Source organism: Oncorhynchus tshawytscha, linkage group LG12 (genome assembly GCF_018296145.1).
Source record: "Oncorhynchus tshawytscha isolate Ot180627B linkage group LG12, Otsh_v2.0, whole genome shotgun sequence".
Lineage (NCBI taxonomy): Eukaryota > Metazoa > Chordata > Actinopteri > Salmoniformes > Salmonidae > Oncorhynchus > Oncorhynchus tshawytscha.
In genome coordinates this window covers 39842172-39857662 of record NC_056440.1, presented here as the reverse complement: position 1 = coordinate 39857662, position 15491 = coordinate 39842172, and the positions used below count along the sequence as shown (strand labels likewise).

Sequence of the window (15491 nt, the reverse complement as noted above, 5' to 3'; positions counted from 1 at the left end):
ATTTCTCCCACTCTTCAGGGTGATTGAGCCATCTGGATCACTCTCTCTCTCTCTTTATCTCTTTCTCTCTCTCTCTTTTCCACTTTCTCTTCTGTAGTAATGAAGTTACTTATATAAGTTACATTTCGGTAACTTATACACGTTTAATCCAGTTTAACCAAGTTCCATGTTTTGTACAGTAGAACGTTCCTAAACGTTCTTTCCTTACACAAATATCAAAACAAAACCAGCTTCCATTATCCGACAAGTAATACTTAAAGCAGGGGTCTTCAACCTTTTCTTGACCAGAGACTCCTCCCAGGCCAACCGGGAACCCAGGGACCCCCATCATACATATCAAGTAAATGATAATGGCAAGGAGAAGTCATCAACATTTTTTAAATAATAGATTTGTTAGATAGTTTTTCATAATTGTTTACCTCCCCACATTATACTTAACAACATAGTCTATTAACTATAAAGGTAACAAACACATTTTCGATAAGAGCAGCTGTCGAAATATAAAAAAACGTGTTTAATTATTATTATTATCATTTTATTTACAATATTTTCACGGACCCCCTGCAGTACCTCCGCGGACCCCCGGTTTTATACCCCTGACTTAAAGGCACATTTTATGACATTTGAAACCAATCTTAATGTTTTTCTTACTTTGAGAGAAATGATCAAAAAAAGATTATATCAAAGAAACCAAATATAGAGCTATATTGTATGTAGAGAAATACAATTGTTCAGAGAAAGAGATTTCGTTTAACAAGTCATCTTTTTTCTCATAAAGATAGGACGGTGTCAAAAGATTCTTGTAAATAAAGTAAAAGAATCTGCAGTAATATTCTACTTTTTAATCTCAGTTTAAGGAACTGCGTAGTGGCCTTCCATGGCTTCCTGTTTCACTGGGGTATAAAAACGAGGTAACACACATGTAAAATCCCTTTGTCATCCATCACTATGGGAAAAGCCAAAGAGCTCGCAAACGAAAATAGACATGGTTGTTGACCTTGATAAGACAATGGGTTAAAAAAGAAGAAGAATATATACCACTTACCACTATTAGGGCAACACCTAAGAAGTTTAAAACCGCTAGAACAGTAGTAAACTTGCCTGGTATTGGACGCAAGTGTATCTTGTCCCCATGCACAGTGAGGAAGATAGTTCGGGAGGCAAAGAAAAAGCCAAAGGCCAAAGTTGGAGAATTACAGAACTTGGTTGTATCTTAAGTTCACCAAGCCTCCAGATCTACAAGACATATGCACACATCAACATCCACAAAGATATAGTTAATTGACCACAAAATCAACATTTTGCATTCGCCATCTACACCTGTGGTTTGAATTGAAGAAGGCAGTCGATAAGCTTAGACCAAAATTAGTCTACAATCTGGAAAGAGGCTCAGTGACGGTATCCTCGCAAGGGGAGGGTGCCAGAGGATTGAAAACAGGTTTCATAATTATTGGCACCCCATCTTAAAAAATAAATCATATTATTTATCAACACAATCTCTCTCTCTGAGCAATTATATTAGTATAAAATAATATAAGTTCCCATTTTTTGAGCATACAGTACAGCTCAGTATTTGAATTATTTATTTCATAGTCTTTTTATATCATTTTTATCAAGGGTGGCAATAATTTTGGACCTGACTGTATGTAATCTACCTTAGAATTTTAATACAAGCTAATACATGCCACATAGTTTTTCATTGTCAACGTGTTTATTTTTCATTGGTTAACATTTGAAAAGAATATGCCTAAACAGAACAAATGGAAGGCTGACAAATATTAGGAGATGCAGGGTCTTGGTGTTTTCTGCTAAGCTAACGGCAAGCCCGGTAATTAGCCGCGGCAGATGAAGCGTTGGTTGGCGTCGGCGTGCTGGGGAGTTGATGAACTGTAGGAGAGATAGAAGCCTGCAGCCACGTGCATAGAGACGTTACCATATTCATGAGAGAGAGAGAGAGTGTGTGTGTGTGTGTTTGTGTAGACATGCCAGTTTGTTTGAATGTGAGTTAGACATTTATTTTGTCATGGTTTTACCTGCCATTTTAGCTGGGTGCAAAGATTGTGTGCTATGTTTGTAGTTGGGTATTTTATGTCAGTGTTTTGTGTTTGTGTTCCTGTGTATCATCATTGTGTTTGACTGGGTTAGAGGGTATGTTAATGTTGTTTGTCATCCGTCTCCGAGCCCTCCTGTTTGTTTATGCCAGGCCAGTTTTACCCAGCACCCCTTGCAAATAATTATCCGTGCTAATTATGGGCCTGCAGTCACGGAGCTCTAAATGCCTTTCTGATGAGATGGGATGAGGGATAGCAGGTGCAGGGCGGCCCTCCCAGGGACTAAGATTGAAGAGTAGGCCTCTCTCTCTTCCTCCCTCTCCTTCTCTCTCTCTCCTTCCTTCCTTCTCCCTCTCTCTCTTCTCCCTCCTTCCTCTTCTCTCCTTTAGGTCAAGCAGGTGATGGTGTCAGTTTGGGACCCAGACATCTCTACCCCCCCCCCCCAAACAGACAGAGCCTCCAGGGCCCATTTCATAAAGCGTCTCAGATTAGGAGTGCTGATCTATGATAAATTGTCTTTTAGATTGTAATGAATGTGACTACATGGACGGACGGACGAACGGACGGGGGACCGGATCCTAGATCTGCACTACTACTATGAGATGCTTTGTGAAATAGGGCCCAAGTTTCAAGTTTTAATGTCACATGCACAAGTAAAGTACAGCCTTTCTTGCAAACTCAAAGCCCAACAATGCAATGATCAATAACAATGTAATACTAGAAAAACAAACACGAGAAATAAGAAGGAATATGAAGAACACAATAAGTTTGGAAGCGTACTTTATACAGGGTCAGTTACAATACCATCTTTACAATGTCCAGGGGGTACTGAAGTGATGGAGGTAGATATGTACAGGGGGTAAGGTGACTAGGCATCAGGATGTAAGATAAACAGAGTAGCAGCAGCTTGTATGTGAGTGGGTGTGTGTGTAGAGTCAGTATAAATGTATGTGCTTATGTGTGAGTGAGCAGATGATGGAGTGAGTGTGAATGTGTAGTGCCCTGTGAGTGTGCATAGAGACAATAAATACACACCACCTGATATAGAAGCCCTGGATGGCAGGGAGCATGGCCCCAGTGATGTACTGGGCTGTCCGCACCACCCACTGTAGCGCCATGCGATCGAGGTCGGTGCTATTGCCATGCCAGGCAGTGACACAGCCAGCCAAAATACTTTCAACGGTACAGCTGTAGAACTTTTTGCGGATTTGAGGGCCCATGCCAAACTTTTTCAAACCCCTGAGGGGGAAGAATTGTTGTTGCGTCTTCTTCACGACTGTGCATGTTTGTTCGGACCATTTTAAGTCTTTGGTGATTTGGACACCGAGGAACTTGATGTGGATGGGGCGTGCTCGCGATACTTCCACCACACTGGAGTTAGCACACCAGTTGATGTAGAGGCATACCCCTCCCCCCCTCGTTTTTCCCGACTCCACTGTCCTGTCCGCCCGGTGAATGGAGAATCCATTGAGTTGGATAGCCATGGGGGGTATCTTGTTCAAGAGCCATGATTCAGAAAAGCAAAGAATGTTGCAATTTCGAGAGTCCGATTGGGTAGCAATTTGCGATCAGACGTCATCCATCTTGTTATCGAGTGACTGTACATGAGCCAGTAGAATGGAGGGAAGAGGTGGCCGGTTCTTTGCTTAATCTCACCAGGATCCCCCTCTTGCCTCTGGCGTTTCCTTTTGGCTAGCCCGAGAATTAGAGAGAGAGCCCAGGGCAGATGAGTCGAAGTTGAGTCCGCAATTGAGGTAAGTAACTGCTGATCTGATGTTCAAAAGTTTTTGTCGGTTGTAAGAAAAAAATAACGGATACATTTCGTGAAAATAAAGTAAGAATAAACAACAAACTCATCACAAAATAGCAAAGTTGGGTCGGAACTTGCAAAACGACAGACATCCAGTACGATGGCCTGTAGGTCTGTGGATGATGAATCAGGAAGGAGTGCCATGTCAGATCAGGCCTAATGTCAGAAACCGCAACCAAATCTCGTGCTAGCTAGCTACTGTGTGACAGTCTGTCACGAGAGATTAGATGAAGCCTGACCAGGACACCAGTCACATCGGTCTTTGAAAAGACAAGGAGTGTAGCGTATTTCATAAGCACCCTATGCTTGCTTTAGAGATATGATATGGCCAAATGACTATACTTTTAGTTTTAGTGTATGCTTCCGTGTTTTAATGTTTGTAAGTATGTGGTCACGGCTTGCTCACTAGACTCATTGTGCCATTGTTTGAGACATAGCCCTCCCTTTGAGTTGCTTTGGGCAAAAAGGCCAATGGTGGACAAGTAAACCAAAAAAATGCATCTGTAGATTACAGCCCCAAACTTGTCCCTTGTTGGGTTAATCAAGGACACGGAGCAGAATATGCGGTAGACATTCATGCGTATGTCGTGTGTCAAACTTTTACCCCCCCCCTCCCCCCTCTACCCCCATCCAGGCTGTCTCCCAAAGTTCCACAGAGTTGTGTGTGTGGAGCGGATGGTGTCAGCTCGCTCCTTGCCACTCCATTTGCTGTAGCTGTACTGCTGTGATCACAGACAGACGTATAAATCAAACCTAGCTTGATGGATTCATCAGGGCAACGAAACGATCGCCTCAGAAGAGTGCCGGAGCTCTCTGAGCATCGTGTTTCTGACAGAAAGGGTATGCAAAGAGCCTAAATGGATGAACGGTTGATTAATTCTTTGCCAGAGATGTTGTCGACAGCAGGAAATGTGTTTTGCTTTGACTGTGTTTGTATGGGAATTTACACGCGTAGGGCGTGAGTTATGGTGCACAAGTTTATACCTAAGGCTATTCTGCATAATGATGGCAGGTTGGAGAACTTGGAGGAGCCACTAAAGACTTGCTACCTGTGGAGCAAACACAACTAGAGAGTAAGAGGAGGGAGGGAGGGAGAGAGGGAGAGAGGGAGAGAGGGAGGGAGGAGGGAGGGAGGGAGGGAGGGAGGGGGGAGGGAGGGAGGGAGGGAGGGAGGGAGGGAGGGAGGGAGGGAGGGAGGGAGAGGGAGGGAGAAAAGAGGTGGGAGGGAGAGAGAGAGAGAAAGAGGAGGGAGGGAGAGAGAGAAAGAGGTGGGGGGGAGGGGGAGAGAGAATAGACTAGAGAATAAAGGGAAGCTAAGAGGCAGAGAATCTGAGATGAAGAGAGGAAGGGAGTGAGTTGAACACAGAGAGAAGGAACAAATTATCAAGAGAAAGAAGGAAAGGCATTAGCTATGTATGGCTAGAACTCCCATGTTCAACTTGTTAATCTAGTTACATTGACCAAAATATTCATTATTTGTAATGATATGAGTAGGCTCATACAGTGTTTTAAATAGGTGGAATGACTGGGGAAGGTGGGGGTGAATCTTCATGGGGGGGGCTCTTAAGAAGTAACTCAGACGTAGATGGAAAGTTTAGAAGATGTGGTCTGTGCTTTTAGGCAATGCTATCCTGAGGTTAGTAGGGTCTTTCCACGAATAGAAAATATTTTTGGCAGTGTAACTTGTTAAAAAAAAGAAGACAAGATTCATTTCAACTATTTTTAACATTTTGTCTTAAAAAACGTGTTTTCCCATCTCAAGACAGTACCATAGTAAGTGCCAATAAAGTCCCATTACAGTAACAGGGTTGACTGTAACAGGGTTGATTTTAAATCGGCCATAAATCCCTTTTTTGACAGGGGGAATGGAAGTGTGTTATGTGCAACAGGGAGGGGCAATTGAATGCAAGCTTCACAAAAAAAGACTTTATTGTTAACATTTTTAGCCTGTCTGTCTATTGGTAACAAGAGTTGATGTTTTATGCTCAACCTGCTCTGTTTTCCACCACAAAACACCAGAAAATGGGCAAGAAGAGTAGAACCATCTCACCTGCATTCACACTGATTTGATGATTATGTGTTCAATGTTTTGAGAGTTCAGTTCACATAGCAGGGTTGACCTTAACATGAGGGACAGATGGAAATGGATCACTTATCACATGAAATAAATCATCATCTTCAGAAATGACTGTCAAAGCAACGACTTAACTAGAGCTTTACAATGATGGTGAAAAGGTTGAGACATTTTGGGGCTAAAAGTGGGTTAACATTTTCCTAGGTCGGAAAAAACATGACGAGGGACATATCAAAATGCAGATGTTTTTACTCATGTAAGGCTTTTTATTGATAAAAAAACCAATTCTGTGTTCAGAACACTTTATGTAATATAGCAGACTTTAAAATGTCAGTATTGGTGCACAATTTCAACTTAAAATATCAAAGGGACGCAAAATGTACTCTATTCGTGACCCAGTAAGTGAAATTGTAGCTGATTTGGGGATGTTGGGGGCTGGGTATGGGGGATGTTGGGGGGGGTTGACTCATGTTACAAACAAATGGTAGACAGACTGTGGCTCTGCGTGTTATCTGGAAGATTTGTGCTTCACTTTCTCTCTATTTTTCATGTGTGTGTGTGTGTGTGTGCACATATCGGTATCACTGTTTGCGTAATTGTATTCACGAGTAGAGTGTAGTCATGTAATATACAGTGTGCGTGCCGCTCATTTGCACGTGTGTGTTCATATAAAGTATGTGTTCGCGCATTTGTGTGTGTGTTTTTGCCTGTGTGAGTGAGTGAATATGTGTGTTTTTAACAAAGCTGGGGAGGCCTCATTGCACTCATCAGGATATCGCTGGTGAAAAATGACTGTGTCGCCGGGGTGACAGTTGTGTGTGAGCAGATTGATGGGGCTCTCCCTGACAGCAGCCATATTGTGCAGGGGGAGAGCCGAGAGAGAATCTGTGTGGCCCTCATCCACGCAGGTTAATATTGACTCAGCCTGGGCAACACCATGCCTACAGCAGCCATCCATCACTACTACTGGGCCTTCCGCACCCCACACAGGCACAGGCACAGACCACACAACTCATGACACACGTTCGCGTACACACACACTAGCTCAGGTGCGCGCACACACACTTGCACAAACACACACATAGAAAGTACCAGTCAAATGTTTGGACACACCTACTCATTCAAGGATTTTTCTTTATTTGGACTATTTTCTACATTGTAGAATAATTGTGAAGACATCAAATCTATGAAATTACATATATGGAATCATGTCGTAATCAAAAAAGTGTTGAACAAATCAAAATATATTTTACATTCTTCAAAGTAGCCGCCCTTTGCCTTGATGACAGCTTTGCACACTCTTGGCATTCGCTCAACCAGCTTCACCTGGAATGCTTTTCCAACAGGAAGGAGTTCCCACATATGCTGAGCACTTGTTGGCTGCTTTTCCTTCACTTTGCGGTCCAACTCGTCCCAAACCATCTCAATTGGGTTGAGGTCGGGTGATTGTGGAGGCCAGGTCATCTGATGCAGCACTCCATCACTCTCCTTCTTGGTAAAATAGCCTTTACACAGCCTGGAGGTGTGTTTGGGTCATTGTCCTGTTGAAAATCAAATGATAGTCCCACTAAGCGCAAACCAGATGGGATGGCATATCCCTGCAGAATACTGTGGTAATCATGCTGGTTAAGTGTGCCTTGAATTCTAAATAAATCACCAACAGTGTCACAAGCAAAGCACCCCCACACTATCACACCTCCTCCTCCAAGCTTCACAGTGGGAACCACACTCTGTGTCTCTCAAAGACACAGCGGTTGGAAGCAAAAATCTCATATTTGGACTCATCAGACCAAAGGGCAGATTTCCACCAGTCTAATGTCCACTGCTCGTGTTTCTTGGCCCAAGCAAGTCTCTTCTTATTATTTATGTCCTTTAGTGGTGGTTTCTTTGCAGCAATTTGACCATGAAGGCCTGACTCACGCAGTCTCCTCTAAACAGTTGAAGTTGAGATGTGTCTGTTACTTAAACTTTGAAGCATTTATTTGGGCTGCAATTTCTGAGGTGCAGTTAACTCTAATGAACTTATCCTCTACAGCAGAGGTAACTCTGGGTCTTCCTTTCCTGTGGCGGTCCTCACGAGAAAAGGTTTCATCATAGCTCTTGCTGGTTTAAAGTAATGATGAACTGTCGTTTCTCTTTGCTTATTTGAGCTGTTCTTGCCATAATATGGACTTTTTAAAAAAACAAATAGGGCTATCTTCTGTGTACCCCCCTTACCTTGTCACAACACAACTGATTGGCTCAAACACATCAAGAAGGAAAGAAATTCCACAAATGAACTTTTAACAAGGCACACCTGTTAATTGAAATGCATTCAAGGGGACTACCTCATGAAACTCATTGAGAGAATGCCAAGACTGTGCACATGTGCATTAGCTAGTCACTTCCTATATGGTGTTACAATAGTTACATTTTATAAACTGCTTCCTGTGTCTCAGGACACATTATAACAGTTTCTCTCCAGTCTAAATTGTTATGCCAGACTGAGTTTCTTTACACATATCATTCATGCAATGACAATACTTATTTAAACAATATTTGGTCATTTTCAAAAATCTATTAAATTCATGTAATCTTTTTCTCTTTTATATTTGATTTAAAGTAGTGTTTTTTTATTGGTTGACAATTTCCCTGTTTTATTCAAAGTTATATTGACATAGTTTTTTGTTGTTGCAGGGGTGTTATCTAAAATAATACAAGTGTGTTAACTTATACGCCATTGTAAAAACAAACAACCATCATACAACACATGAAGTGATTAATCTCGCTATTTGTTTTAAACTGTAACACTTTTTTACACTTTTTTTTTAATAAACATTGTCTTAGAAATTAGGGATTCCATAGCGTTGTTGTTAATCATTGAAGAGAAGAAAAAAAACATAGATGGGAAAAAAACAAGCTCTTGACAAACAAAACCATTAATTAATGCAACTTTCTCTCCATCAATCACCGGGGCTGTCAGAGAATTACCATAAGCTGGGAATGTTGGATGTGTTAAGAGCAAACAGTTAATTTTCAAACAATAAATCATCAAATGTCTCTTTACCCCTCTCTGTGCTCTGACTGCTCCGTCTCTCATAAAAACAGACAAAGGCATTATTAAAAGCACTTTTGACTCGATGCACAAAATGAGACTGAACCAAAAAGTTTTTATGTCAGTTTAAGTGGAGGTCAGTTTTTTTAAGTGCTACAAAATGGTGACAAAAGTCAATATCTCAAATAAATGTTATGACAAAGTCAATACCTCGAGATAAAACTCTGAATATACTGTACATACTGTATGTGTAAATATATATGAAAATAAGAGTATCTATCAAAATATAGCAGATACGAAACCTAACACATATCTTTGGTATTTTCATATGACAACCTAGGACTGGAATGCTCGCCATGGCCTGGTAGGGGAGTTGAAGTCGTTCTGTCATCACCATGGTTACGAGAGTCTTGTCATAGTCTCATCTCGCCAGAGTGACCCTCGCCATCCACGCCAGCAGGTGGCAGTGTACTCTGAAAACTCTGACATTCTCAACCAGGTACGTGTTCTTTAGACATCAGGCTGCGCGAGATAGATAACACAGGAGGTTGGTGGCACCTAAATTGGGCAGAACGGGCTTGTGGTAATGGCTGGAGCAGAATTAATGGAATGGTATCAAATACATTCCGGACTTTATTACGAGTCATCTAGTACACACATATACACACATCCCATAATAGAGACATACAGTGCCTTCAGAAAGCACTCAAGGGGTATGACTTATTCCACATGTTGTTGTGTTACAGCCTGAATTCAAAATGGATGGAACAGATCTTTTTTCTCACCCATCTACACACAATACCCCATAATGACAAAGTGAAAACATGTTTTTAGAAATTTTAGCAAATGTATCCAAAATGATATACGGAAATATCTCATTTACATAATTATTCACACCCCTTGGCTATGACACTCCAAAATGAGCTCAGGTGCATCCAATTTCCTTTGCTCATCCTTGAGATGTCACTACAACTTGATTGGAGTCCACCTGTGGCCAATTCAATTGTTTGGACATGATTTAGAAATAAACACACCTGTCTATATAAAAGGTCCAACAGTTGACAATGCATGCCAGAGCAGAAACTATACCATGAAATCCAAGGAACTGTCTGTAAATCTCTGAGAGAGAATTGTGATGAGGCATATATCTGGGGAATATATAAAACAACTTGTGTTGAAAGTTTCAAAGAGCACAGTGGCCTCCCATCATTGGGAAATTGAAAACATATGAGGCTACCCAGACTCCACCTAGAGCTGGCTGTCTGACCAAACTGAACAACCAGGCAAGAAGGACCTTGGTCAGGAAGGTGGCCAAGAACCTAATGGCTGAGATGGGAGAATTGGCCAGACGGAATCCACTCCTGAGAAAAAGGCATGACAAAACACCTGGAGTTTGCAAAAAGATACTTGAAAGACTCTGAGATCATAAGGCAAAAGATTCTGTGGTCTGATGAGAGGGCAATGGCCTGAATGCAAAGCGCTATGTCTGGGGAAAAAACACCTGTCTAACACCATCGCTACCATGAAGCATGGTGGTGGCAGCATCATGCTATGGGGATGCTTTTCAGAGGGAACAATGAATGACGCCAAATACAGGTGAATCCTTGATGAGAACCTGCTTCAGAGTGCAAACAACCTTAGACTGGGACAAAGATTTACGTTCCAACAGGACAATGACCCCAAGCATACAGCCAAAGCAACATTGTAATGGTTTCTAAACAACAATGTGAATGTCCTTGAGTGGCCCAGCCAAAGCCCAGACTTTAATCCCATTGAAAATCTGTAGATAGACTTGAAGATTGCTGTTCACCGCCGCTCCTCATCTAACTTAAGAGAGCTTGAGAAAATCTGCAAGGAAGAACGGGAGAGAATCCTCAAATCCAGATGTGCAAAGCTGATAGACATACCCAAGACGGCTCAAAACTGTAATCACCGCCAAAGGTGCTTCTACAAAGTATTGACTCAGACTTATGGAAAGACTTATGTAATTGAGATATATTTGTCTTTCATTTTCTAAAATAACAAAACAATGTTTTCACTTTGTCATTTCTGGGTATTGTGTGTAGATGGGTGAGAATGACTTTTTGAATCTGTTTTGAATTCAAGCTGTAACACAACAAAATGTGGAATAAGTCAAGGGGCATGAATACTTTCTGATGGCTCTGTATACACATATTACCTACCAGAGAGACTAACGCAAACATAACTTAATAGAGAGATATGCACACATATCACCTAGTAAACAGATACACTGCCAATGTGTTTGTGTATATGTTGGAAATAATATAAAACATTGACATTAGAAAGTGAAAAACTGAATCACTTGTATTGAACATTTTTGTTGAAATAACATCAAAATGGAACAGATTTAATTTTGTCCTTGGCTCTGCCAAAGCATTTTTTTTATACCATGCTGTCATTCCACTTGTTCCGGTTCTGTTCCAGATCTGCTGTGAGCTGGAGGAGTCAGTGAGCTCCTCTCTTAGGCTGGAGCCTGTGGACTGTCCCCAGGGCTCCCAAGGGTCCCTGCAGCTCTACCACCACAAGACCCTGGCAGACTCACCTCGAGGTCTGGGACCCCTGGTCATGGAGCTCCTCAAGGAGTTCATGGAGCGCCGGTGCTGCTTGTTAGCCTGCGCCCCCACTAGCAGGACCTCCTCCACGGAGGGCGTGGCAGGCAGCGCCCCACTGTCCCAGGGCTCCTCAGGCTTCACCGACATGTACGGCTCTGACGTGGAGAGGCCCGAGGGCCCCATTGCCGTGGCGATGCCTGGTGATGTGGGTGCTGACCTGGTGAGCCCGGACAGCGGCCTGGCAACCATCCGCAGCAGCCGCTCCTCCAAGGAGAGCTCTGTGTTCCTAAGTGATGACAGCCCGGTAGCCGAGGCGATGGCCGGGGGTTTCCTCCTAAACCCGGCGCTCGGGTTCCCCTCTCTGTCCCCCATCCCGCATGAGAGGAGACACTCAAGCAGGAACAGGAGCGGCGAAAACCTTGAGCTGTTCAGCTTTGACCCACTGCACTGCAGTAACTCGTCTCCACCTGCAGAAGATGCAGTGCTGCACTCCTCTCGAGGTACAGGAGGCCATGGCAGCTCCAGCCTGTCTGAGTTTGATGAGCTGAGCATGGTGGATTTCTACACCCCTGATTCGTCAGCTGGGCATGGAGGATTGGTAGGAAGCGACTTGATTGGGGGAGGAGCTCTGATGGACCAGAGCATGAACAGGGTCCCTCCCACTCCTGTCAACAGCCTTGTGGGTAGCAGCACTCACAGTGGCACAGAGGTCCGCTTCTTTCCAGAGGACATCGCTGAGAGAATCAACGGGCTGCAGCACAAAGAGAGCGTATCCTCGTCAGAGGCCTGGGATGACTTTGCCTTGGATATGAAAGGCTCCACCTCGGATGACGCCAACACGTGGAGCCTGACAGAGGCTGGGTATGTCTGCACAGATTGTCCTAACCCTGACATTGATCTGGAGGGACTGAGAGAGGACGAGGGCAGCGGAGGTGGAAGAGGAGAAGGAGATGTGAGAAACACTAAGCTGCGAGAAGAGAAGGATGTCTGTTCCAAACCAGTGGAGAGACAGCTCACTCTTGTGAATGAGTACATAGAACCCTACGACATCTGGAACCCTGACTCAGGTTTCACAGAACCATGGCAGCCGGTGACACTGGACGATCTGCAGCTCACTCCTCCGGACGAAGAGAACGGAGAAGGGAAGCTCCTCAAAGTCACATCACGTGCACGCTCTTCTGTGGTAGGAAAAAAGCGAGCATCTCTGGCCCCTCTCACGCCAGAGACCTCGAAGGAAGAAGAGGATGGTCTAGTCAGGAAGGCCACAGAGCTGGACTTCTGGACCTACTCAGCCCAGAAGGGATTTCTCAAATCGGACAGTGCGACCAGCGCCACCAGTGTCACGACCCTGTCCTACCCAGAGTCTCTGGACCTATGGAACATGACAATCCACGAAGACAGCCAATCCACACTCACTACCCCAGACATGGCCGATCTATCCGAGCGGTCCGACTCCTGCGGGCTCCCTGCGCTGGGAACATCCTTGGAGAGTCCACTGGGTGTGTCTAGTGAGGGGATGGACATGTGGAACACCACCATACAGGAAGACAGTGCTTCCATGGCAACCAGTCCGGAGGTCGCTGGGACTGGGAGGGAGGAGCTTGCTGGCATGGAGCCCTGGGAGGCGGAGCCTGGGACAGACCTAAGGCAACATGAGGGGGAGGGAAGATATTCTGAAGAAGCCTCACAACTGCAAGAGAATGTAAGGAGGCAGGCCCAGAGAGTTCAGATAGTCATCAATGGAGACGAGGGAAAAATATGTCCCCAATCAGGGCATGATGATCACATGATGACAGAGAATCAAATTACACAGGATCAAATGTTGGGGGACATGCTCATCCCCGCCCCAAACATGGTGATGTCTACCTCTGAGTATGATAACGTAGGAGGAGGAGGCATCTGGAGTCAGCCCTCCTCCCCTGATCTCCAGGCCAGCCCTAGAGCAGACACTACTGAGCTGATCCAAGGTCAGTCCAGCCCTTTTATAGCAGTGCTAAAGCCAGAATCAAGTGGCAGCACCACTGAACATCAGGCGTCCAACAGTGATTGTAGCGGGTCAACAACGACAGGCATTGAACAGTTGACTTCCACTGGCAGACAGGTGTTCCTGTTCGACGGAACCTCTGGACTGGGCCACGGGACCAGAAATGGGATGCTTCCAGTTCCAGGGGGGCCCTCTGTGAAGAGCGAGTATGACAACAGAGGGCAGGGATCTGAGGCATCTGAGGGCCCTGATTGGACAGAGGACCTGAGTAGCCATTCCCCATTTGTGCTGGTGGATGATGGCTCCTCCCCCACAGAGGATGACGCCTTACCTCTGAGTCACGGGGAGGAGCCAGTCACTGAGTTAAACTTTGACCAGACATGGAAAGACCCAGCCACAACCCAGACTCAGCCCTCTGCATCCCCAAAGCTTGACAGTTGGGACCACCTATCAACCCCTGTTTTAAAAGCCGGTGATTCTGAATCACCACCAAATGGCGCATCATCCCTCCAATGGACTACTAAGGTGATCTATCCGGATGGGGGACCTCATCATATGGAAGATAGCATCCATAGTGTTCCTATGTCACTGAGCTCCAGCTCAGGGGAAAAAGACAGGCTCAAGCCCAGCCCAGATAGCTTTCCTCCCGGGAGCAGCGAGGATGTCAGGTCCAACTCAGATGGCGAATCCTCATCAGGCCTGGAGATGGACTACATCATCGTGTCGGGGACAGTCAGAGAAAGTGATAGAGAGAGCAAGGATGATTATAGAGAGAGGAATGTAACCAGAGACACTGATATTGGCAGCAGGAAGGGGTCTAGATCCTTAGAGACATATAGCATGCTCTCTTATGCGGCTACTTTACTCCAATCCGGGACAGCCACTCACAGACATCACCAAGACAAAAATGAGCTAAATAGGCGCGATCGAACACACATAGATATCCACAGCCCATTCTGCTCAGACGCAGGTGACAATCCTATTTCGCCTATTCCCACAGATGAAGACCACTCTACCCAAGCCAACGCAAATGGGATTGGCTTCTGCCAAAGCTCGCACACAACCAACCAAAGGTACTCCGAAACAGCCGCCTCTTATCTTGTTAGCCCTCAAATCCAAGTAACCACAGAGATAAGCGGCTGCGGCCAATCGGATACCAATCGGCCAAGCCTCCACCAGTCAGAGATGAGAGTAGCGGGCCTCGGTAGTTCGGACTTGGATGACGACAGCTATGATGGCCAGACGAATGCCAGAGTCGTAAAAAGCAGCAGCGCCTCCCTGAGATACCCAGCAGAACAACACTTCCTCAAAGCCAGGGAGGAGGTCTACGTCCACTCTCAGATCTCTCTGGAGGACTCGGACGAGGGCGGGCTCTCCCCCTCCGTCCCCCCATCTCCCTCTCAACGGAGCCAGGGCTGGGGCTCTCTGCCGAGGGAACAAGGCGACCAGCAGCGGCATCACGCCATCCCCCAGTCTCCCCTCCCCCTCACAGACAGCTCACAGTCCCCATTGGGGGACAGCTCATTGATGGACACTCCCGAGAACCTATCAGGTGGTCCCTCTCCTGTCCAAGAGGTGGGGCTTCCGTTCTCAGGCGACCTCATGGACAAGGAGGAGGAGGAGTTTGGCATGGACCCTCCCAGTTGGGACACAGGTGAGGAGATGGAGAAAGGAGTATGTGAGGTGATACACAGCCACGCCCATGCACCAAACCCTGGGCCTACCGCTGAGCTACTGGAGAATAGTGAGCACCTGAGTGGAGGTCATTTCTCAGAGGATGGTGATAGACTGACAGCACAGTCAATGATGGAAAGGTTCTCGCAGAATCAGGTTGACTTTGCAGCTGAGCAACCAATGAGAAATCAACCCCGAAGACCTTCACAGGGCCTTGAAGACCTGTTAGTCAATCATAAAATGGGAGGTGGTGGAGATGATTTTGAAGAAACGGACTCATCCTACCTGGGG

The 15491-nt window shown here is 45.2% G+C and overlaps 1 protein-coding gene across 4 annotated transcripts in view; it reads left to right on the top strand.

The window, feature by feature from the left end:
• The window catches only part of LOC112263264 (protein prune homolog 2), a 53342-nt gene that overhangs the window by 21228 nt on the left and 16623 nt on the right, over nucleotides 1–15491 (top strand). For all 4 annotated transcript variants that reach the window (XM_042330636.1, XM_024439343.2, XM_024439342.2 and 1 more), the window contains exons 7-8: nucleotides 9310–9468; nucleotides 11415–15490. In XM_042330636.1, the coding sequence (XP_042186570.1) occupies nucleotides 9310–9468; nucleotides 11415–15490 (4235 nt within the window). The remainder of the gene's footprint in view (nucleotides 1–9309; nucleotides 9469–11414; nucleotide 15491) is intronic.